The following is a 22,436-nucleotide window of genomic DNA, read 5'->3' on the forward strand; positions in this document are numbered from 1 at the left end:
ACCGGCAGATTGGCGGAATTTTCCATGCCGGATTTGGCTCCATATCATTACCTCTGCCATTGTCTCGCTACACTCGGGCTGTGCTTGCTGTTTATTGCGCTTCAGAACAAACGTGAGTTTTTCCAATATCCACAGTCTCGGCAAGGGTTAGGCACAATACAAGCAAAAGGCAAGAATCGCAAACACTACACAGAATAACTTAACTGCCTCCTCCTTCTTCCACGGAACAACGAACGACGATGTGCCTTCGATGAATCGTGACAAACAACTAACAAAGCGCACCCGACTCAGACTCAGTCCTATCCTACTGGAATGGGTAAGTTTTGCTCACTGTCCCTATCTTTAGCGTTAAGCCGGTTTTATACAAGACTGCGCGGACGTCATAGAAATGCATTCATTTTTTTCGCAACTCGACGAATGAAAATGTTTGAAGACAGCGAAAAATCACTTTCAACTAACACAAAATCCCAGAAAAACGGGTTGCTGACAGGTGTGAAACGTCCTTAATGATGTTCTGCGTGTGTGCTCCCTAAACCGGTGTGTTCGAGACCGTGAGAAACTTAGCACAGCTGACCGGCATTTAATTATCGCCGATAATTTACTCTGTCTATTTTGAAAATGATCAATCATTTAAAAAAAATGAAAAAAGTCAGTGAAAATCTGGAAGAGTCGTTTCAACCAAGTTTTATAGCCATTTCTAATCACGTGATTATATTGTTTTGGTTGTTATTATTGCGCTCCGTTATCTCTACCGCTTTCAAGAAGGCGCGTAGATAAACTGATACCCACTTCAAGGCGAACGATTTGCTGAGACACATTTGCAAGCGGCGTTCACGCTGCGTGATAACTCCTGGTGACCTCATCGGAGAACGTAGCAGTAGCAGGAGAAACTTGCCCGAGGTTCAGGAAGGTTTTTTTATACCGCACGGTAGAAAAGAAAAAGTATAAAGCATTTTTTTAAAACTTTGGAAATCTCTGAATAGTTTAGGAATTTTCTCCAATCAAACATCTAATATTGCACTCATCAGAGCTCGCTGAATCAGATCGTTGCTTGCGATAGTTTTTGTTTGCAAAAAATGCTCACACACACTTAGGTTCCAGCTCAGCGCTCATTTGCTGGAACTCTTCAGAACCAAGCTCAAAACCTTCTCGCGTTTGATCTCCATTTTCTGGGAGTTAGTCGCCGGATAATTCTTTGTTCAACCATCAAATCTTTCTCCAAAAACTTAATTGAACGAAATTTTTTCCTACCGCATAGAATACGCATCGGCATACAAACTCCATGCTATTGCACAGCGTTGAGTCACGTTTGTAACACACTTTCGGCGAAGGTCAATCAAGGTTACCGCTTTGCTAAAGTGACTTCTGACTTCTTTCAAGCTAATAATAATGTTAAACTTCTCAACACAGTAGAAAAGTTGTAAGTTGAAAGTAAAATCGAATAATAAAAGAGTGAAGTTCAAAGAAAAGGTCACCTTAACGCTTCCCACAGAGTAAATAACCTGCCCAAGTTAGGTGACAGATTAAATGACTGCGTACTTACTTGTTCGTTACTTTGACGTTTGCAAACAGTAATTAAAACACTTTAGCGCAGATGATAGTGGGACACCGCAATAAGTTTCTTTTACTTTCACTAATTAACAAACAGGACGCCCGTGTTTGCCGCTATCGTACAAAAAATTTCAACACACAAAGTTGCGAACAATTCCAGCGACTAAAGCAAACTGAAACAGTCCAGCGTTACGTACGGCACAGAGCCTCTGTCGCTCTCCGGTTGGAGTGTGTGTTATCAGCCGTTGCCCGATCAGACGGTGGTGAACAAAAAAAAGAAAGAAATAGCAATCACATCCCAGTGCAAGGGGGCAAGCGGATTTTCTTCGTCTTGATATGTTTAATAAGTTAGTAAAACAAAATGTTCTTTCTTCGTTTTATGATAATTTTCTTATGAAACTGTAAGCTTTCTTCTCCTGAAAAACGAAAAAAACACTTCAATTTTAAAGAGGAGAGGCAGAGAGTTCGGTTTGGTATAAGCTACACGTCGCCGCTTTGCGGGAAGCATCAGAGTCCCACGTTATCCGGATTGCACCTTATCGCTATCACCATCTGCCGTCGTGTTGCTGCTGCCGGCCGTTATCGTTTGGCGTTACGTCGCATAAAAGAGCAAAATTAGAGAGTTATGTGAGAGATAAAATGGATAAAATAGGTTCGGTATAAACGACGGATTCAACTTATGAAAATTTATACCTCAATACATGGTTTTGCATGGGTTTGGGTTAGGTGCGTTACACATTTCTCCACGTTCACTATTTCTCCATCAGCAAAGACGCAAACCGTTTACCGGTACGAATCAAGGGCAAGCGTTTGCGGTTTATCAGTTGTTTTGACAGCACCGTGCTGCAACAGCGTTTTCCGTGTTTACGTCGTGTAGAAATCTACTATTTAAAATGCGTTGGTTTTATTCATTGAATTAGAAGAGACGTTTGCTCGTTAGTTAGTTCTAAAGTTATTCGTCACAAGTTAAGAGGTTACAAGGTATAGTATAGTAGTTAGCTTAGTGAATCAAAAAAATATGCTCTAAGGAACTCTATTTTGAGTTTGGTGCTGTGTGTATAAACTCAGTTATTTGTTCATGCATAAATTTGGGATAATTACTTTTTAAAGATTCTTTTCGTCAGTATAATTTAAAGAACTGCGTATACAGATGACGTTATCACATAATCTGAGATAATTCAGGCCCTAAAACTTCAAGCTTAAAAACTTGTCTCATAGTTTTCAAAGGAGCGATTCCATAAAAAATGTCTTAATTTTATTATAGGTTTGAAATCGTAATTTTTGATTTGAATGAAACTTTTCAAAGATGATTGGGCTTAAAATGTCATTTTGTGCTGTTGGTTTTGAATCACGACTTATTTGTTAAAAGGGTTTATATTAAAAAAGTTTAAAGGGTTACAAATAATTTTAAGGGCCAGAGATCTTTTGCTTTCTGCTGAATCGGCATGACATCTCCGGTGAAGATGTATATAATAATGTTGTCGTCTCGAAAAAAATAAACACGGAATGAAAACTATTTTTTAACAGAAAAATTTAAAAACTATCTGAAAAAGCTTATATTTTAAAATTTGATTTTTTTTATAAAAACTACAAAAGATACGCTAAACATTGATAGATGCCTGATAATAAAGAAATGAAGAACAAAAATTTTCCAAGTTATCCAAACAAGGAAAAAATAGAGCCAGAACGGTTTAGGGGCCATCCACATACCACGTGGACAGATTTTCAACGATTTTGACCCCCCTCCTGCGTGGACAGCTGTCCATATAAATTCTAAAAAAATTGTATGGACCGTGGACATTAGCCACCCCCCCCTCTCGAAGCTGTCCACGTGGTATGTGGATGGCCCCTTACTTTATTGGCAGGATAATGTTTTCGACAAAGTTGTCTAGAAAAAATATGGTATATATTTAGAACAACAAAAATTTAGAGACAAACACAAAAATAATTTTGAACATAATGTATCAAAAAACTTAATTTCAACGATTATATTTATTTTCTACGAAAACTACACAATATAAGTCTACCAATGATAGTTACCTGAAATTTGGAAAATAAAAAAAAAATTAAACACGTGAAAATAAATATTTTTTAAACTTATTTTACAGTGTATATTTTCTTTGGAAAGACAAAATTGGGTCCTAAAGCTATACCAGTTTTTATATATCATTTGAAAAAGCTGCGTTTTCTGAGCAAAACGTGATTTTCAAAAAATATTTATCGTTTTTCTACGATTTTCAAATGAAGATTGAAAAACTGCTCAAAAGGTCTTAAATGACATTTCACCCATTTACGGTATATGGGAGAATTGTCATTTAAGACCTTTCGAGCAGTTTTTTATTCTTCATTTAAAAATCGAAGAAAAATGATAATCATTTTTTAAAAATCACGTTTTGCTCAGAAAATTGCACTCTTTCAGCTGATATATAAAATTCAGAAAAACGTGTAAAATTTTGGGACCCTATTTACAACTTGGTGAAGACATTATTCAGTTTTCCACGAGCGGTAGAAAATAGGAAAGAACAACGTTAAAGATAAAGAGTTTTCTTGCTTTCTTTAGCTATTCCGCTTACCGTGCATCGCACGTGCTATTAGAATCAACCGTAGCGTAGTTCACCCTATGGTCAATTCGAGGACAACATTTGAATTGTTTATCGCTCAAAGCTAGAAAATGACAATAAAAAAAACCCACAAAAGAAAATTGTTTCAAAGTTAGAATCGGAAAACAGAATTGTTTCAAAGTTTGGTTTGAGTGAAATTTGTTTAATAAAATTAATCTAGCAATAGAATTCATTCCTCAGCTCGTAGTCGGCAGCGAGGATGAAAAATTTGCTTTAGTTTTTGAGTCATCAGATATAATTGGCGCCGTTAAACATTAGATTGTATTTGTGCCGTGTCAAATAAATGTTATGTGAATAGAATTCATTCCGGACTATGTTTTTTCCGCAAGTACGGGGGTTTATGCATTACAAGTCTCTGGCAAAGGTCTGAAAATTAACATAGCCTTTGTAATCAGGCTTCCGGATCAGGCCACGAAATTTCGAAACCACAAAATGAAAATGACACAACAGCAATTTCATTGTTTTTGTTATGTTAAATGTCTTAGAAATGCATGACACGTCAAGAGCTGGTGCTTTCTCTACAGAAAAAAAATCAACAATTGGTTCAATATGGCTGAGAGCTTTTGTAGAAACTGGAAAGATAAAAAATTTCTACAAGTTAGAAAAGATTTGAAAAATAACAAATACACAGAATTCAACTCAATCAGCACCACCGACTGGAACCATTATACACAGAAATTAAAACAAATTCAGTTTCAATTCAACAAGTTCTCAGGGGAACAGGAATATCCAAAAAATCGACAGCGTCAGGAAGGGCCATAAACTACTATCAAAAATTTATCCAAAATTAACATAAAAAAACTTTAAAACGTCTCTAAAAGGTAGTAAAGAAGCATACAAAAGTTTATGCAGAAAAACTTTCCTAAAATCCGGCAGAAGTCGAAAAGAAAAAAAAATTGAACATATTGAATATTATGCAAGGCCGTACCCCGCGAAAACACACAAGTTTGGACGAGTTGAAGAAGTCTGTCCAGTTTGCTGGAAGGGAATTTCTCAAAATGACATTCGGGGCTAAAGGAGGACATATTGAATGAGTTGTTGTTTGTTATTCAAATTGTTTTTACTAAATAAATCATTTTTATTTCCAACTTACTTGCCAAAAATATGGTTACTGGTCCTCTGTTTCTTGTTGCAATAATTATGGCGCACTCTGTAACTCAAAGTGACACGTTAAGAAAAAGAAAAAAAATTGAAACCGCATCAAAGGCAAAAAAAATCGAAAATAAAAAGAATTATACATTTTTCTCGAACCTTTTTAAACAAAAAAAAAAAAGTTCTAAGTTCAGTCCAAAATAAGGAAATTACTTCTCAAAATGATTCCAAATTTGGTTCTAATAAATGAAGTCTAACGAGAGGAAGAGTCCAAAAGAAAAATGATTCAAATTCAGCATAATGGTTGGAGGCTGCATCTAAACAAAAGAAAAGTTCAAAGCAGAAATTGAATCCAAATTCAGCTCAAAGTGGTTTTATAGATAAATAAGACTTATGACGAAACTCAATCCAAATTTAGCAGTGAGCTTAGTTGAAAGTGCATGAAAAAGGTAAAACAAAGTTTATGAAAAATGATTCCAAATTATCCTGTAAAAACTTAAAACTCAGAGAACAGAAATTTGAAAATCGTGTGTAAAAATTTGAATTAAAATGCGTTCTGTTGTACTGCATAAATATTGCTGTATCGATATTTTATCGATATCAGCGCTTGGTTTGTCAGTGACGCGAGCATTACATAGCGGGAGCATTACTACTTACTGTTGAGTGACGGTTGCAAGTTTTTACACCACATCTTTTGAAAATAAGATGAAAGTCTGTTCTTTGTGCTTAAAAATACCTCTGCTAAGAATAAAATAAGAAAAATCTTACTTTACCTGAAATTCTTGAAATGTTCTCAACATGTCTGAAAAATTTTTCAAAAAAAAAACGAGACCACAAATAAAATGATTTCAAATTAATCTCAAATAAGGGGAATGGGGGTAAGTGGGACAGGGTGAGTGAGACGTTGTTTTAACGCTTAGTGATTTTTTTGGCAAAATTGCCCCGGCCACCTTTCCACCAAGTTAGTTGATGATTTTCAAACCACCCTTCCAATGTTCATGACAGTCAAATGGGCAAATAATTAATAAGCTTTAAAAATGGGCTACGAGTTCGCGTGCGGATGTAATTTTTGCATGTCAGAAAATAAGATTTTTTTTCCAGAATTTCCTACGTTTTTTCGGTGTTGGGCCATTTTCCGGTAATTTAAAACATGGCTGACCTATACGTGAAGAGATGCAGGTAGAGTATATTGTTATTGAAAAACTATGAGAGTTCGAAAATTTTGTGTACTGGTGGGGTAAGAGGGTCCACCACCAGGGTGGGCAAGATGGACAGTGTTTATAGTATTACTAGTTGAACGTTCCCGGCGATGCTCGGGATTAAAAGTTTCAAAATCAGGAATCATTTTCTATAATTCATTGCATTATTAGCACAACTTACTTCAAAAATATTTTACATCTTATACGTCCAACATCACTTCAAGTACTTTAACATTCTGGGAACGCACAGAACGGAAATACCCATATTGGATTGCATTTTGTGATTTGGGGATGTTTTACAGAAACTGGAAGTCGCCATTTCGGATTTCAAAATGACGTATGGAGTTCGGAAGTGGGGTCATCCCAGTTCCGAATATACCACACTCGGGTGATAACCGGATATTCGGCGATCGTTCACAGTAAAACCACTTTTTATGTAACTTTTAGAAGAAAGTAATCAAAGTAAGAAGAATTTAGCGTGACCATTCTTGCTTAGTTCTCTTCTATAATCATATCTAAAGAGATAACATGTGAATTTTTATAACGAAAATGTTTGTTGGTGTCCAAGGAACACGTCTGAGAAGAAATTAACTTTTTAATCCACATAACTACGCAGAAATCAAAAGAAAAGATTAAACCAATGAAATGCCTCCAGCCAAATGTCCCAAGATCTAGTTTTGGTAAAAGTAAAAAAGTATTTCGAATCCCGTAAAGTGTTACTATTCACAAAACTACGAAAACATCAGAAATGTAATTTTTTTCTGCTGTACTCGCACCAAACATAAATTCTTCTACAAGAAAATATTTGAAGGAACAACGAACATTTTATTGAAAAAAAAAAAAAAAAATTTAATTTACAGGCGAATTGAGCTCATGCTAAAAAAGTCAAAATTTTGCATGTATTATGTATGTATGTATAATATATATAAATTTTAAAAAGAGTATTTTAATGTGTATTTATGTTTGCAGAAAATCATCTTCAAACATACGTAGTTTTTAAAGTTATATCTCAACTTTTAGCAATAAGATACCTATTATTTTTCCTCAAATGTCTTTCCTGAACATTAACAAACATTTCAATGAAGCACAATTACATATCATAGCTTTGAATTTCGATTTAAAGGCAAATTGAGTTCAAATATTCATGATTTTGCTCGTTTAACGTAGTGTTGTGAATAATATCTCAATTTTCAGTAATCAAAAATCTGTTATTTTTACTCAAAAGTCTTTTCTGAACATAAACAAACATTTTAATGGAAAATATCATATATCATAGCTTTGAATTAAGATTTAGAGACAAATTGAGCCAAATTATTCATGATATTGCATGTTTTACTTAGTTTTGTGAATAATATCTCTATTTTAAGTTATCAGATAACTATTTTTTATCTCGAATGCTATTCCTGAATATCAACAAACATTTTATTGAAAAAAATTACGTGTCATTGCTTTGAATTCTTTGAATAATCAGATACCTATTATTTTTCCTTCAAATATCTTTCCTAAACACAACGAACATTTTATTATAGTAAAAATCACAGATCACTGCTTCGTGTTTTGATTTAGAGGCAAATTCAGCATAAAAGTCATGATTTTGAATGTTTCACGTAGTTTCGTGAATAATATCTCGAGTTTCAGTAATCAGATACCGGTTATTTTTTCTCAAATGTCTTTCTTAAACATCAACGAACATTTTAATGAAAAACAGAATCACATGTCATCGCTTTGAATTTCGATTTAGAGGCAAATTTAGCACAGAAAGTCATAATTTTGCATGTTTTACGCAGTTTCGTGAATAATATCTCAAGTTTTAGTAATTAGATACCTATTTTTTTTTTTTCAAATATCTTTCCTGAACATCAGCGAACATTTTCATGTTAAAAAACCTATATGTCACCGCTTATTATTTTCATATTAGAACGATTCAAAATGTTAATAATTACTGTACACCTCAGAGACTGAGGGAATAATATCAATAAGATCAAGCTTTACGGAATTCCATTTTTATATAGTAGATTTTTGCAAATTAAGGTATGCCTCGATTGTACCCGTCGAACGTGCACCGAAAGTCAACTGGCCGCTGTAAGACAGGACGTGGACTGCTAAATATCGGTTCGTGCTACCGCGGTTAAATACGGCATCCCTAGGACCACTTTGAAGGGGCGGATTGCGTAAAAATATTTTTTTTCTTTTCCATTTAAAACTTCTGTCTGAAATTGATAATGATTTAAGATTTATTCCGCTGCATAATAAATAACTGTTGTTGTTTCATAAAACTTTTCAGTTTGATGAAATAGAAACTACCTCTGAACAACTGATACATGATGACCTTTCGGAACCCTGCTTCCGGAGTGTGACCAGAATGATCAAAACCCCTCAAAATATCCTTCATGTGTGTTTGCGTTTCACGTTTTGTTAATTCATAACATGAAAAAAGCTGAACTCGTCGTTTGTTGCTTATTTCCTTATCATGTCCGTCTCACCCACACCACCTGTCCGTTTCACCCGCACACTCAAAAAAAAAAAACGAATTTTACAATCAACATTTTATTGTTTCAATAGAATTTTTTGCCAGATTTCCATTTTTTTTTGTAAAATACGTGTCCTCGTATACATCATCAATACCCCCTCCTCAAATTCCGTGTACATTTGCGTACCCCCTACACACCAAAAGTTGTTCTCGTGGAATGTGGAGAAATTCTAGAGAAGTTTTAACATTGTCTGGCGAAGAATAATTGCGCTATAGAACGCGAAAAATGTTTGTATTGAATTCTTTTAGAACAGAATATGCCATGGCCGGGCCAGTTTATAATGTGATGAGACTTTCTAATGAATATTGTGGAGTTATTGATTTAACGATGCCACGAAATGCTCTTAGAAATAAATTAAACACTAGAATTACATAACTATATTTGTGATGTTAGCAATAGTGTCTAAGATGTAATCTACTATGATTGACGCAAATAAACAATATTACAACAGCGCTAAGACGAGCGGCGACAAAACGTCTACCAACGGTCAAGAAGGTGAAGAGCAAGGGAGAGGCTTCATACGAGCCGGTAGCTGAGCAGATCCTAGGTAATGAGGTACAGGTTTGGGCATTCACCTCGGAGGCGACTCTCCAGTTTAAAAGCCTGGATGAAGTAACCGATGGGTGGAGTTTGGATAGCAAAAATTATGTGAGTTCCATTGTGTAATGTGTGTACTTCTAAGTATTCAAATGAAGTACAAAAAAAGTTTCGTTTCCTGACAACATGGCTGTTGGTAATATCCCTAATTTTGACTTTTGGACATTTTCGAATATTTCTCTTGTTTGTCTTTTATAATGTATCGATGTTAAATAACAATTTATGAAATAATTGTCTGAACAATAAATTACTGTCGTTCGAAAGATGGTTTTTGAGAGCAGAGATTTCTTTCATGACTAGTATTTGCTGAGCATTTACGTGCTCTATTACTGCAGTAATTTTTGTCTGAAAGTCGTTGTTAATGCGTATTTGTCTTTCGTTGTTACGTACCAGTTCGTTAGTTTTAGTTTCGTGTTCGTTCAAGGTTTTGTAGATGTCTCGTAAGTCTTGTCTTGTAATTTGCTAAAGGATTCCAATAATCCATTCATCCTTATTTGCAAGATTTCTTGGAATTCTCCAGCTTTGTCGCTGTGTTCGCGAGATTTCAAAGTATATTTCAAATTATCTATGCAACTTTGAAATGTCTCTAGTTTGATGACGTGTAAGTGTAAATGATGATTTTGGATAATTTTTGCCTCGCGTTCCTTGAATGCTATATATAGTTATTTACTTAATACACTCCCCCCACAATTATGGTTCTCCCACAATTACGGATCACTTTTGTGTCTCATGTTATTTAACTCAGTTAAACTAACGGTTTGAAGGCATGTGAAATTTTTGCAGTCAAATCTGCCATATTTGCTAGCTTTGAACACAGAAAACATCATTCTTATTCCTAGATTGATGTGTTTTCTATAAGCGTGAAATATTGTCTTCCAGAATCTATCAAAATATTTGTCGTTTTTCTCAATCAGCGTAAGTAGCACGCTCATCATTCATAAGGTTCATATGTGATAAAATCGCTAATTCTCGTGCAAAAAATAACTCATACACAAAGATCAAGGTAAGTTCAGGTAAGTTTCGATTTATCAAAATATTGATGGTTGATAACGATTTTTCTGTAAAAACTAGTTATTTTCTAAGTGTTCCGCAATAGGAATCGAGACAAGATAGTTCTCTATAAATATGGATCATTCCGATTCAAATGTGATTTTCACCAATTAAAACACCCTCTCAACTTCTTTTGAGCTCTAAACGGAAGCTAAACAGTGCTGAGCCTTTAAAAAATATTATTTCCAAGGCACGAGGGACAGGAAAACTACGTAAAGCGGGAAACTGTTATGATGTACCGTATACAATGGTTCAATGCTACCTTCGGGAGCGACAGACCTGGACTCTCGATCTAACTGCAACCTCAAAAGCCACATAAAATGTGGCCAGGCCGTGCGGGATCTTTAATACGATTTGAAATATGTTATTTCTTCAAATTACATAATTTCAATAAGGTTTATTGAATGAATTCGTTGCCAAAAGCTGTTTTCATTATGCTGATCCATAACATGATGCGAATTGTTTCATAATTAGAACCGCCCTCAAAAGAGATCCATAATTGTGTATTTGGTGAGTTATGAAATAAATATATTTTCTGAAATATATTCACAAAACATGGAAAGAAATACTCAATGAAGTAAAAGATTACATATTTCTGTAACTGAAAACATTTATAGATTATAAATAAAACAATGAAATTGGTCAGAAATGATTTTTTGAATTCATACATCTTCTTAAGTGATCCATAATCGTGGGGGGACTGTACTTTATCATTTCAAACTGGAAAGCCTGCTCGAAACCAGAAATCCTTGGAAGCTCATAAAGCATTTGAAGAGGCTTTGTAAATAAAATCAAATGACGAAAAGGCGGCAAAATGTTCATTGCTTTTGGCAAAGTGAAACATTAAATACTTATGACCAGGGTTGATATTTGTTGACACTCTTGAGTGAAAGTGAAAAAAAGCATCCATAACCGTTATTTTTTTACAATACTTTCAGAGTTCTCCCTTCCCGCTTTTTGCATGGAAGTGAACTGCCAAAACACCTCATTATATTTCATGCGATGAAAGCAAGACGACAAAATCAGTTTATCAGCTAACGAAGATTGTCAAGGCATCGGTCAGTGTCAGTGAAAAAGTGTTTCGGTGAGGTTCATTTTGGTTGAGTGGACTGTTTGTTTTTCTTTTTCGCTTTGAAGTGAAGATCATTTGGTTGGATTTGTCGTCAAATTTTATTCCGTGACCGTGAACGATGCGCTCGATCTATTTCATCTGAGTATAACAGCACGTTACTAGGATGAAAATCTAGTGTATCTGTAAGAGTGCTGCGATCATTGGAAGTGAAAATCGAAAATGATTGGCTATAATTTTCGAAGAATTTTGCTGGGGAAAATGACTTTTATCAGCACTGCTTATGACATTATCTACCTTTTTACGCGCAGAAATGGTGGATACTATTCAGTTCTTTTTGGTTTCATTCTTTCAATTCATTGTAAAAGGAGAAATGAGCACATCGAATTTTTTTTGACTGTGTTTAACCATTAAACAGGTTCTTCATTGAATGTGCGTGATCAGTGATCCTGTTTCAAAATTTTGAAAAAGGCAAGGTACGGGTAAGTAAGAGACCCTCAGAAAAAATCCAAAATTTGAGTTGTCGAAACTATCGAAATCAGTAAATTGCTTACTGAAAATCAACGTCGCTTATTAGCAAATTTCGTAGTCGAAATGAAATAATTTATACGCAATTATTAGTTTATTTTGAAGTTATAAATATTCATTGGGGTAGTACTTCCCTAACCGAAAGTCTTGAGATTATTATTGGCAATAAGTAGTAAGTGATAAGAAACGTATTATGAACTGCCGAAATTAACGAGAATAATATAATTTTTTCCTTAAAAACTGTTTTGTTATTCGAAGTTTTCATAGTTTTTTTTCAATTCTCAGTTGATTTTTGTTATTTGTTTTAAACCGTAGTTTCACTTATTCACCAACGATGGCCTGTACAGACGTTCCGACTGTGCTGATGCAGTACACTAAGTGCCTGAATTTTGCAGCAGTTAAGCACCGCAACCAACGCCGCCTGGACTCCGATAAGACGCCCTACATAAACCATCCGATCGGTAGGTTGTTTACGATTATTTCTACATCCCATCATTTTTCCAATCTCAGCTTCGTTCCTTAGGTGTCGCCTACATTCTCACCGCCGAAGGTGGTGTCACGGATTTCGAAGTCCTGCAAGCAGCCATCTTACACGATACCGTGGAGGATACGGATACCAGCTTCGAAGAAATTGAGCAGCACTTTGGTCTGCGGGTACGTCAACTGGTGCAGGAAGTTACTGACGATAAGTCGCTACCGAAGCTGGAAAGAAAGCGGTTGCAGATTGAACATGCAGCCGGGAGTAGCCCGCAGGCGCGGCTGGTGAAACTAGCCGATAAGATTTACAATTTACGAGACCTGCAAAGGTGTAGACCTGAGGGATGGACCGAGAAACGCTGCCGGCAGTACTTTGTTTGGGCCAAAAAGGTATGTGATAATCTCAAAGGAACCAACGCAAAGCTGGAGTCCATTCTGGATGGCATTTTCGCTCAAGAAAATGTTGTGTGATTTTAGATTTATTGAATAGAATCTCTAGTGTAAATTATTACGAATTCTTTGTGTGAAATTCCAACATGAACTTTCGGAGTGCTTCTGTCTCCTCGACGGTTACGGCATTGTAGAGTGAAGCGCGGATGCCACCTACCAGGCGATGACCCTTCAGTTGTTGCATTCCCAAAGCTTCTGCACCCTTCAGAAATTCTTTCTCCAACGCATCGTTACCACCGGCACCCCCGATGCGGAAGGGTACATTCATTCGACTGCGGACTTCGCGTTCTACGGGACAATAGTAGAAATCGTTGGATTTCGCGATCACTTCGTAGATCATGTTGGATTTTTTCAGCGCTACTTGGTGCATTTTTTCCACACCTCCCTGACGTTTGATCCAGGCGAAGACGCGACCCATGACGTAGATGCTGTAGGGAAAAACCTTTATTAAATTTTCCAGTATCATGAAGAAATGGCATCTCACATGAAGGTAGGAGGTGTATTGTAGATGGAGTTTTCCTTAGCGTTCATTGAGAATTCCAAAATTGCTGGTGTTATTGGCAGATGGTGTCCGATCAAATCCTCTCGCACAATGACTAACGTTATTCCGGACGGTCCGATGTTTTTCTGAGCGCAAGCGAAAATCACTCCAAACTGTAATTGGATAAGTTTAGTTAATGCTCTAAAGCTGCTATCAAAATAATGCAGACCTTTTTGACATCAACTGGTTTCGACATAATGTTGGATGACATATCTACGACTAGTGGAACGTCGTTAGTTTGTGGAACGAAGTTGAACTCCACTCCTTCGATGGTTTCATTGTCACAGTAGTACACATACGAAGCCTTCGGATCGAGCTTCCACTCTTTCGGGTTCGGTACGCAAATGTGCTTGACGGGTTTTGGCACTACCTGATTCACTTTTCCGTATTTCGCAGCTTCTTTGGCTGCTTTAGTGGACCACGAACCAGTTACGAGATAGTCGGCTGTACCCGTTCTACCGATAAGGTTCATCGCAACAGCTGCAAATAAGCCCGTACCGCCACCTTGCATGAGCAGGATTTTGTAGTTGTCAGGGACTTTTCTGCAAAGTGCAGTGTAATCATAGTTTGAGATATTCTATTTTTGGGTGGTTAGTGAATACTTACAATAGTTCCCGAGCTAATTCGAGAGTGTCATTGTGTATCTTCATATACGATGAGCCACGGTGAGACATTTCCATCACACTCATACCGTTCGTGCCATACTCCACTAGTTCCTTCTGAACTTCCAGCAGAACCTCACGAGGCAATTTAGCCGGTCCAGCTCCGAAATTTACTACCATTGCTGGAGATCCTCCACAATTCACCGCACTGCACTAATCGTTACTAGTTGTAACCTGTTGCCAACGGGGCTTATGGTGTGACGCACAGACGACCGGCTTGAGACAAGATCCACTTACGAATGGCGACACAGTCATTGATGGTAAGCACTCAATCGGCGTGGCTCGTATGTAGTGGTATAGTTAATACTGAAGGCCGAGTGTCAGGTTGCACTTGTTGCAGTACACTGGCTGTAACGTAAATGATAGTGGCAGAGCGGAAGAGCGAGAATGTAGGATGCGGCAGAAAATCATGCCTATCAATTTCATATACATTCTTGAAAGCCACTTTCAACGCCTTCGAAGTAGACCTCGCGCTGATAGGGCATTGGACACTGTGTTTGTTTTGTGATTTTCGTACTCAATCACGCATCGAATGACCCGTAACGGAACGACACGGAACCGGTTTGGCCGAAAACAGTATCATTGGGGGAGCCGGTCGAGGTTGTTATCAATTTGCTTGCAAAATACGACATAATCTCTGAAAGCCTGTATTGGTTGTGTGATAAGCATCATGGCAACAGAATGTTGCTGATGATTTTGCATTTAAAATCGCACAGTGGAAATACTGCAATAATTCTCTTTACTCATTTGTAATTAACATGTTAAATTCTGGCCATTACATTTTCCTCTGTTGTTATTATCACATCACCAGTTTTTGAGCGGCCTCTTCCTCCTGTTGTTGATAAGAACCAACAGCTCATCCTGATAATGAATTGTAAATATTTTTCCTTTTGTCTGTTTCAAGTGGGTATGATCGTGAGTGGGTAACAACAGACATAATCGCAAACACAAATAGTATGTTGCATCAGTTTGCGCTTGCACTTGATGACGTTTCTGGATTGCAATTATTTTCGCCTCCGTGAACAATAAATAGTAGGCATAGATTTTCACCCAACAGCTTTGCCATATGGCGCTTGAAAGTACAATTGGTCGGCGTGCGACCAGACCGAGCCAGGTGCCATTTTCTAAAAAATTGAGTCTTTAACACCAGTGGCTGTTAAAATTGATAATCTATCTTTCATGAAAAAAAAATGATTTGAACAGATGAAAAAAAAAAATAATGGTATTATAACATAATTTCTCTACAGAAGCTTGCAGGAAACATACGGGGTGGTTAAACGTTGATCGCCGATTACTCGAAATAATGTTTTTGGCGCTTTGTTCGGTCTGGTCGCACGCCGCCCAATTAACATTTTCATAATTTTCAATCAACTTGGATGCAGCTTTATCTGATATCACAAACGTTTCTCCGTTTCTCGCATTGGAGGCTCTCCGGACGGATAGGCTTTGTAGGATCGTGGCTGTTCAAATTCTTCAATCAGTCTTGGCTTGAGAGATTCGGTGGTAGCTGAAATGTTTGAACGAAATGGACGTCTCATTAGCCTTAGATATTCCAGCAGTTTTTTTTTTTTTTTGACGTAGGACTACGTCTAACCGCACTATATTGAGATACATTCTGCGGAAAACTAAAACCAAGGTGTAACGTTGGAATGAAAGATTTCAAACGGTGATATTGATGTAACCACATGACGGATCATAGTAATCAATATGCCGTTGTAATGATAAAATGATGGACAATTTTGTGATTCTTTATATATCATGGTTACTCGATTGTTAAACAGTGAAAATTGATGAAAAGTTTCAAGGTCGTATTTTCACGAACAATGTACCAATCACATGCGAGCACGCCTGGCACAGACTTCATGAGTGGATACCAACTGCCTGCTATGACAACCTCTACATAAGTGGCAAAAAAAATTGGACAGAATCTCCCCGTCCCAACAGGTCAACTAATATTTGCTTCTATGAACCTAGACTATGTTGATGTCTTGAAAGTGAAGCTTTTTCGGAAAGTTCGTAACAACCTCCTTTATCAGACACGATAAACGATCTGATGTGAGAATGTTTTTAAAACTGATGTCTTGAAGGAAAACACGCTGGCACAGGCAACAGTACTGCACCGAGCCATGTATGAGAAGACGGTCGCTCGTCGTCAGTGCAGTAGCACTCGATTGCCATTTGTGTGCAGTCAAGCCAAGTGGAAACAATGTAGCTGCTGTCGACGTACAGTGGTGCGTGTTCGCACACTACGCTGTGCGGCCGGGGATAAAATAATTCTGTACGCAAGAGTATATCACGATGTTGGATGTTGCATCCAATATGTGATTACAACTGAACGGATTTTGACCACCAATGCTCTGATCGAACGACGAAGGTTGCCAAAGCTTGTGATACAATAATTGGCATATTATTGAATAGTAGATTAGTAAAAAGTTCAGTTGAAATTCACTTTTTCTAGTTCAGTTTCGCAGATGTTTTCTCATCGTTTTAAAGTGGTTATTGTATTACTACCCCTGAACAGATATCAAACACCGATGTCTTAATCGACAAGTAGAATATTGCGAAAGATTGTAATAGTATAACAATTAAAATATCTTTTCAACAAAAGTTGGGTTAAAAATCGAGTGGATGGCATTTGAACTGCAACCGTGGTGATATTCATATCCATGTTTAAAAACTTCTTTCAAATTCCTAAAATTTGAAGTTGCATTGGGTTGCTGTCTTTTTGAATTTTACACTCTGGTTGTTCTCAGATAAATTCGAATGGCCAATAGGCTATTTAAAAGACAATAGAAAACCAATATGCTTCGTTAAGATTTTTAAACAGATAGTCCAGATAGCTCGTTTAAGCTGTACTGATGGTTATATTTTTCCAAATTTTTTAAATATATATGACAATCCCAGTAGCATTACCCGGTTGTGGTATAGAGAAAAACCAAATTATATGCATCTTGACGTTAGGTTTCAAACATTCATATTCGTATTTTTCAATTACAAAAATATTACATCAGCATCTGCAAGAAACTATTTAGATACTAAATATATAAACACAACCTTTCATTGCCGGACTTGTAATTGAACAACATTATGCAAACATCAGTTGGAGAGGTTAATGTTGTTTATCAAACTGAGCTAGGTTTATTTTTGAAGGAAACAGATGACTTTCAAATATGGCATTTTGTTTTTTTGTTTTTTTTTTTTCTTATTGGTATCTTAAAACTGATTTTTTTTTCTGGTTCTGCTTAATGAATAAACGTTTTAATTGGCCTAAAATGAAAAAAAGAATGTTAACATGCTCATAAATTTAAATGTCAGTTTCAAAATTTTTGTAAATCTAGATTTTCCATTAAAAATTGCAACTCTTTATCGTTGTATTTCCAACTAACTTGTAAATACAGGATTTTTTTATGTTACATCTTTGCTAAACAGTTGTAAGAAACTGACAATGAGGCTGCTTCGGAATCGGTGAGTGAGCTAGATGAAAGGAAAGTGAGTGAGAAGATGAAAGGAAATTTACTTCCTACTAAATCGTTCTTAATTAAGACCTATATAAAAAATTGCCTTTTCGCGTGTTGAAGAAAATTGATTGCATTAGTATGAAAGGTATTCATTAATGTTGAAAACAGTATTTTTTTTCTCAAATAGAGGTCTGCAAATAAATAATCAGCATTTTCTCAGTTGTCAAAATCGAACCATGTTAAAAATTAACGCTTTTCTTTTTATGACTTTCTGGTGGCATATGACCTTAACAATATGTGGCCACCAATGAACTAGTTTTAGAATTGTGAATCGTAAGAGGTGTCGCTTGATGGTTTTAGGCTCAAAAATCTGGAAGTATTCGGAACGCAAAGGGGACAGGTCCGCATGAAGCCTTCAACGACCTAGACACTTGATATGACCCTTCCGAGTAATTAGAGGTATAGCATGTCTATTATATTACCGGAACTTGTTCCGGTCATATCTCCAGAACCGTCTTACTGATTCCGGTACTCCGTTTTGGCATTATAATGGACAAAATGCCTTTCTTTTGGTGGTTGTTGAGCTTGAATTGGCTAAAAGCAAAACAAGAAAACTATAAATTATGATTAAACATAATCGCTCGTTTTTGGCTTATGTGTGCCAAAGTCGAACCGTACCAAAGTTGAACCGTGCCGAACAGTCTTAATTCTCAAAATGAAATATAAAACTATCGTAGGCCTACGTCAAACATTCGGTCGTGTCTTGGATACCACCCTCGTACTATTTTTTTTATAGGGGGGAATGTTTGTAATGATTTATTTATGTACTAATATCTATTCAGAATTAGTATTGTGTGTTCTGCCACAAATGGTGACATTTCAACACTATTATATATATTTCTACGCTTTTTTATATTATTGAATGTTATTAGCTTGTAATTGTAGGAAAATTATTAAACCTACTTGTCAAGGAAAAAAAGGAATAAAACAAAACTTAAAATAAACTTTAAACTATCTTACTGACAATAAAGTGAGCTAATCGTTGCAATTGAGGATTGCAACGATTTTTGTCGGAATTTGTTGATAATTTGGCTTGATATATTTTCTAATGTTTCTACATTAGTGAGCCTATGCAGCTCGTTCGTGCTAAACCAGGGAGGACGCTTCAAAATAATTTTCAAAAGTTTATTCTGAATCCTTTGAAGTGTCTTATTCCTGGTTGTACAACAACTTGTCCAGATGGGAACTGCATATAACATTGCTGGCCTAAAAATTTGTTTGTAAATTAACAGTTTATTCTTGAGACAAAGTCTAGAATTCCTGTTGATAAGAGGATATAAACATTTGATATACTTATTGCACTTCGACTGGATATTTTCAATGTGCTCCTTGAAAGTAAGATTCTTATCATAAATAAGCCCTAAGTATTTAACTTGATCAGACCAATTTAAGACCACACCGTTCATCTTAATAACGTGGTTATGGGTGGGTTTGAGAAATGAAACTCTTGGCTTATGAGGAAAAATAATTAACTGTGTTTTAGAAGCATTAGGGGAAATCTTCCATTTCTGCAAGTATGAAGAAAATATATCTAAACTTTTTTGTAGCCGACTGCATATAACACGAAGGCTTTTCCCTTTTGCGGAAATGTCGTCACAAAACAGAGATTTCTCACAACCTGGTGGTAAATCAGGAAGATCAGAAGTAAAAATGTTATATAAGATTGGGCCCAAGATACTCCCCTGAGGCACACCAGCTCTAACAGGCAATCTATCAGATTTACCATTTTGATAGTTAACCTGAAGAGTGCGGTTAGTTAAATAACTTTGTATTATTTTTGTAAGGTAAAGCGGAAAACTGAAATTTGACATTTTAGCTATTAAACCTTTATGCCAAACACTGTCGAATGCCTTTTCTATATCTAGTAGAGCTGCTCCAGTCGAATAGCCGTCAGATTTATTAGTTCGAATCATATTTGTTACTCTAAGTAACTGATGAGTAGTGGAATGCCCGTTGCGAAAACCAAACTGCTCATTTGCAAAAATTGAATTCTCATTAATATGTGTTATCAGTCTATTAAGAATTATTCTTTCAAAAAGTTTGCTAATAGAGGAAAGTAAACTAATTGGTCGATAACTTGATGCCTCAGCTGGATTCTTCTCGGGTTTTAAAATTAGAGTGACTTTGGCATTTTTCCATTTCGTAGGAAAATGTGCTAGTGCAAAGCATCTGTTAAAAATTTTTATCAAGAAATTTAAAGAGTTTTCGGGAAGTCTTTTAATAAGGATATAGAAAATCCCATCATCTCCTGGTGCTTTCATGTTTTTGAATTTTTTGAGAATGGTTCGCACCTCATTCAAGTTTGTCTCCAATACCTCTTCGGAAAGAAATTCTCGGGTGGTGATCTGAACATGCTTTTGGTTTACTTCATTTTCAATAGGACTTACTACGTTCAAATTGGAGTTATGAACGCTCTCAAACTGCTGAGCAAGTTTTTGAGATTTTTGTTCATTCGTTAGAAAAATGCAATCACCATCTTTAAGGACTGGAATGGGCTTCGAGGGTTTCTTAAGAACCTTCGAAAGCTTCCAGAAAGGTTTTGAATAAGGTTTTAGTTGTTCAACTTCTCTCATGAAATTCTCATTTCGCAAGAGAGTGAATCTATGTTTAATTTCCTTTTGCAATTCTTAAAAAATAATTTTCAAAGCAGAATCACGAGACCTTTGGTATTGACGTCTCCGTATGTTCTTCAAGCGTATAAGAAGTTGAAGTTCACTGTCAATAATTGGTGCATCAAATTTCACTCTTGCCTTAGGAACTGATAAATTCCGGGCATTGAGTATTGAGCTGCTAAAATTATCTAATGCTCTGTTAATGTCAGCACTGGTTTGTAAAATAATATCATCATTCAAATTTTCTGCGATCGTAATTCGCAATTGTAGATGGATTCCTAATAGAAGAATAACATGTAGGACCATTTGGAAATAAAACTGAATAAAATCCAGCCGAGCAATCATTAAACAATATTTTTCCATTGGAATTGCTTTGAGCATTATTCCAAGATCGATGTTTCGCATTAAAATCACCGATTATTAAAAATTTAGATTTATTTCTTGTGAGTTTTTGCAAATCTCCCTTGAAATAATTTTTTCGCTCACCAGTGCATTGAAAAGGCAAATACACTGCGGCTATAAATAAAGTGCCAATACTTGTTTCAATTTCAATTCCCAAACTATCGATAACTTTGGTTTCAAGATGGGGTAAAACACGATGTTTTATTCGACGGTGGACCACCGGCAACATCAACTCTATCAAACCTATGAACCATGTAATTTGGGTTCTTTTTTAGTTTAATATTTGGCTTTAAAAGCGTTTCAGTCACAACTGCAATATGCACATCGTGGACTGTTGAAAAATTGAAAAATTCATCCTCTTTCGCTTTTAAAGAGCGAGCATTCAAATTTAGAAAATTTACAGCATTATTTAAAATCATTGCTTAAATTCAATTTCATAACAATATTAGTTGTAAATATTATACCTTCTTGAACAGTCTCGTACATCGAGTTACAGTTCAACAAAACGGATATTAGCTGCAGCATGGATTGTTGTAGGTATTCAATCTTTTCGGGAGTTGGATTACCTAAATCAATACTGGCTGACTTTTCAGCACCAAACACGAATGGTTTGTTACAGTTTGAACTTGAAATATTACCTGTAAGGGCACTGGCATATGAACAGCCTGGTGTTGCCTGAAATGGATTTTTTGTCTGGAATTTGTTATCTGAATTTAAATTATTACCTACAGACACACCTGCTAGTGAAAGTTCTGGTGATGCCTGAACAGTATTGAAAGTCTTTTGTATACCCACATTGACAACAGGTTGCTTAGAATTCCTACGTTGTCTGGAAGCAATAATTTTTGACCTTACAGGACAATTAAAGAAATTAGATTTGTGATTTCCCCCACAATTTCCACATTTGAAACTATTGGTGGTCTCTTTCACGGGGCAGATATCTTTCGTGTGACCAGTGTCACCACAAATCATACATTTTGCCGCCATATGGCAGTTTCGAGTTCCATGACCATAGGCTCGACAATTCCGACATTGAGTAAGATTATGGATTTCTCCATGTCTCTTGGAATTTTCCCACTTTATTCGTACGTTGAATAAAACACGTGCTTTTTCCAAACATTTCGAATTATTTATTTTGGTACGATCAAAATGTACTAAGTAATTTTCCTGGTGTGTAAAATTACTTAACATGGTGGGATGCCAGCTAGCTGGGTTGGGAGCAAAACCAAGTGATTCTGACAAACATTCTTTAATTTCCTCAATAGTTTGGTCATTTGAAAGACCTTTTAAAACAGCCTTAAACGGTCTCTCGTTTTTGGCATCAAAAGAATAAAATTTATACATCTTTTCAGTCAAATACTGTAAAAGATGTTTATGGCCATCAAAAGATTCGGCCAAAATACGAATTTCGCCTTGGCGGCCAATCTGAAAATTAACTTTCACATCCGACAGAAACGATGAAAACTCTGATCGAAATGCTTTAAAATTGGCTACAAATATCACAATAGGTGGAACTTTAACCTTCTTCATAACGGC

At 36.2% G+C, this 22,436-nt stretch overlaps 3 protein-coding genes across 8 annotated transcripts in view; 1 reads left to right on the forward strand and 2 right to left on the reverse strand.

The window, feature by feature from the left end:
* Positions 1-1,731, reverse strand: part of LOC129725198 (pyruvate kinase-like) — a 15,144-nt gene extending 13,413 nt beyond the window's left edge. Inside the window, exon 1 of one of the 2 annotated variants that reach the window (XM_055680752.1) lies at positions 1,544-1,731. Coding sequence is in view for 1 of the 2 variants with exons in the window: in XM_055680743.1 (XP_055536718.1) it covers positions 52-60 (9 nt within the window). In the remaining variant the exon portion in view is untranslated. Of the gene's footprint in view, positions 1-51; positions 488-1,543 lie in introns of those variants that run through there. The other variant, XM_055680743.1, reaches the window with a different exon arrangement.
* LOC129725277 (guanosine-3',5'-bis(diphosphate) 3'-pyrophosphohydrolase MESH1) overlaps positions 1-13,186 on the forward strand; it is a 22,384-nt gene extending 9,198 nt beyond the window's left edge. Inside the window, exons 1-3 of one of the 5 annotated variants that reach the window (XM_055680893.1) lie at positions 1,786-1,898; positions 12,554-12,699; positions 12,762-13,186. In XM_055680893.1, the coding sequence (XP_055536868.1) occupies positions 1,888-1,898; positions 12,554-12,699; positions 12,762-13,186 (582 nt within the window). In that variant the 5' untranslated portion in view covers positions 1,786-1,887. Of the gene's footprint in view, positions 1-1,785; positions 1,899-2,356; positions 2,533-3,984; positions 6,444-12,523; positions 12,700-12,761 lie in introns of those variants that run through there. The other 4 variants (XM_055680914.1, XM_055680901.1, XM_055680882.1 and 1 more) reach the window with 4 other exon arrangements.
* LOC129725270 (probable phosphoserine aminotransferase) lies at positions 13,140-14,689 on the reverse strand. The gene is made up of 4 exons (XM_055680870.1): positions 14,313-14,689; positions 13,876-14,248; positions 13,650-13,819; positions 13,140-13,593 (listed from the first exon to the last, which is right to left on the reverse strand). Exons 1-4 carry the CDS (start codon positions 14,486-14,488, stop codon positions 13,224-13,226), a joined length of 1,089 nt encoding a protein of 362 aa, XP_055536845.1. The 5' UTR covers positions 14,489-14,689; the 3' UTR covers positions 13,140-13,223.
* Between the last annotated feature and the right edge of the window lie 7,747 nt (positions 14,690-22,436).

This window comes from Wyeomyia smithii, chromosome 1, assembly GCF_029784165.1.
Source record: "Wyeomyia smithii strain HCP4-BCI-WySm-NY-G18 chromosome 1, ASM2978416v1, whole genome shotgun sequence".
Lineage (NCBI taxonomy): Eukaryota > Metazoa > Arthropoda > Insecta > Diptera > Culicidae > Wyeomyia > Wyeomyia smithii.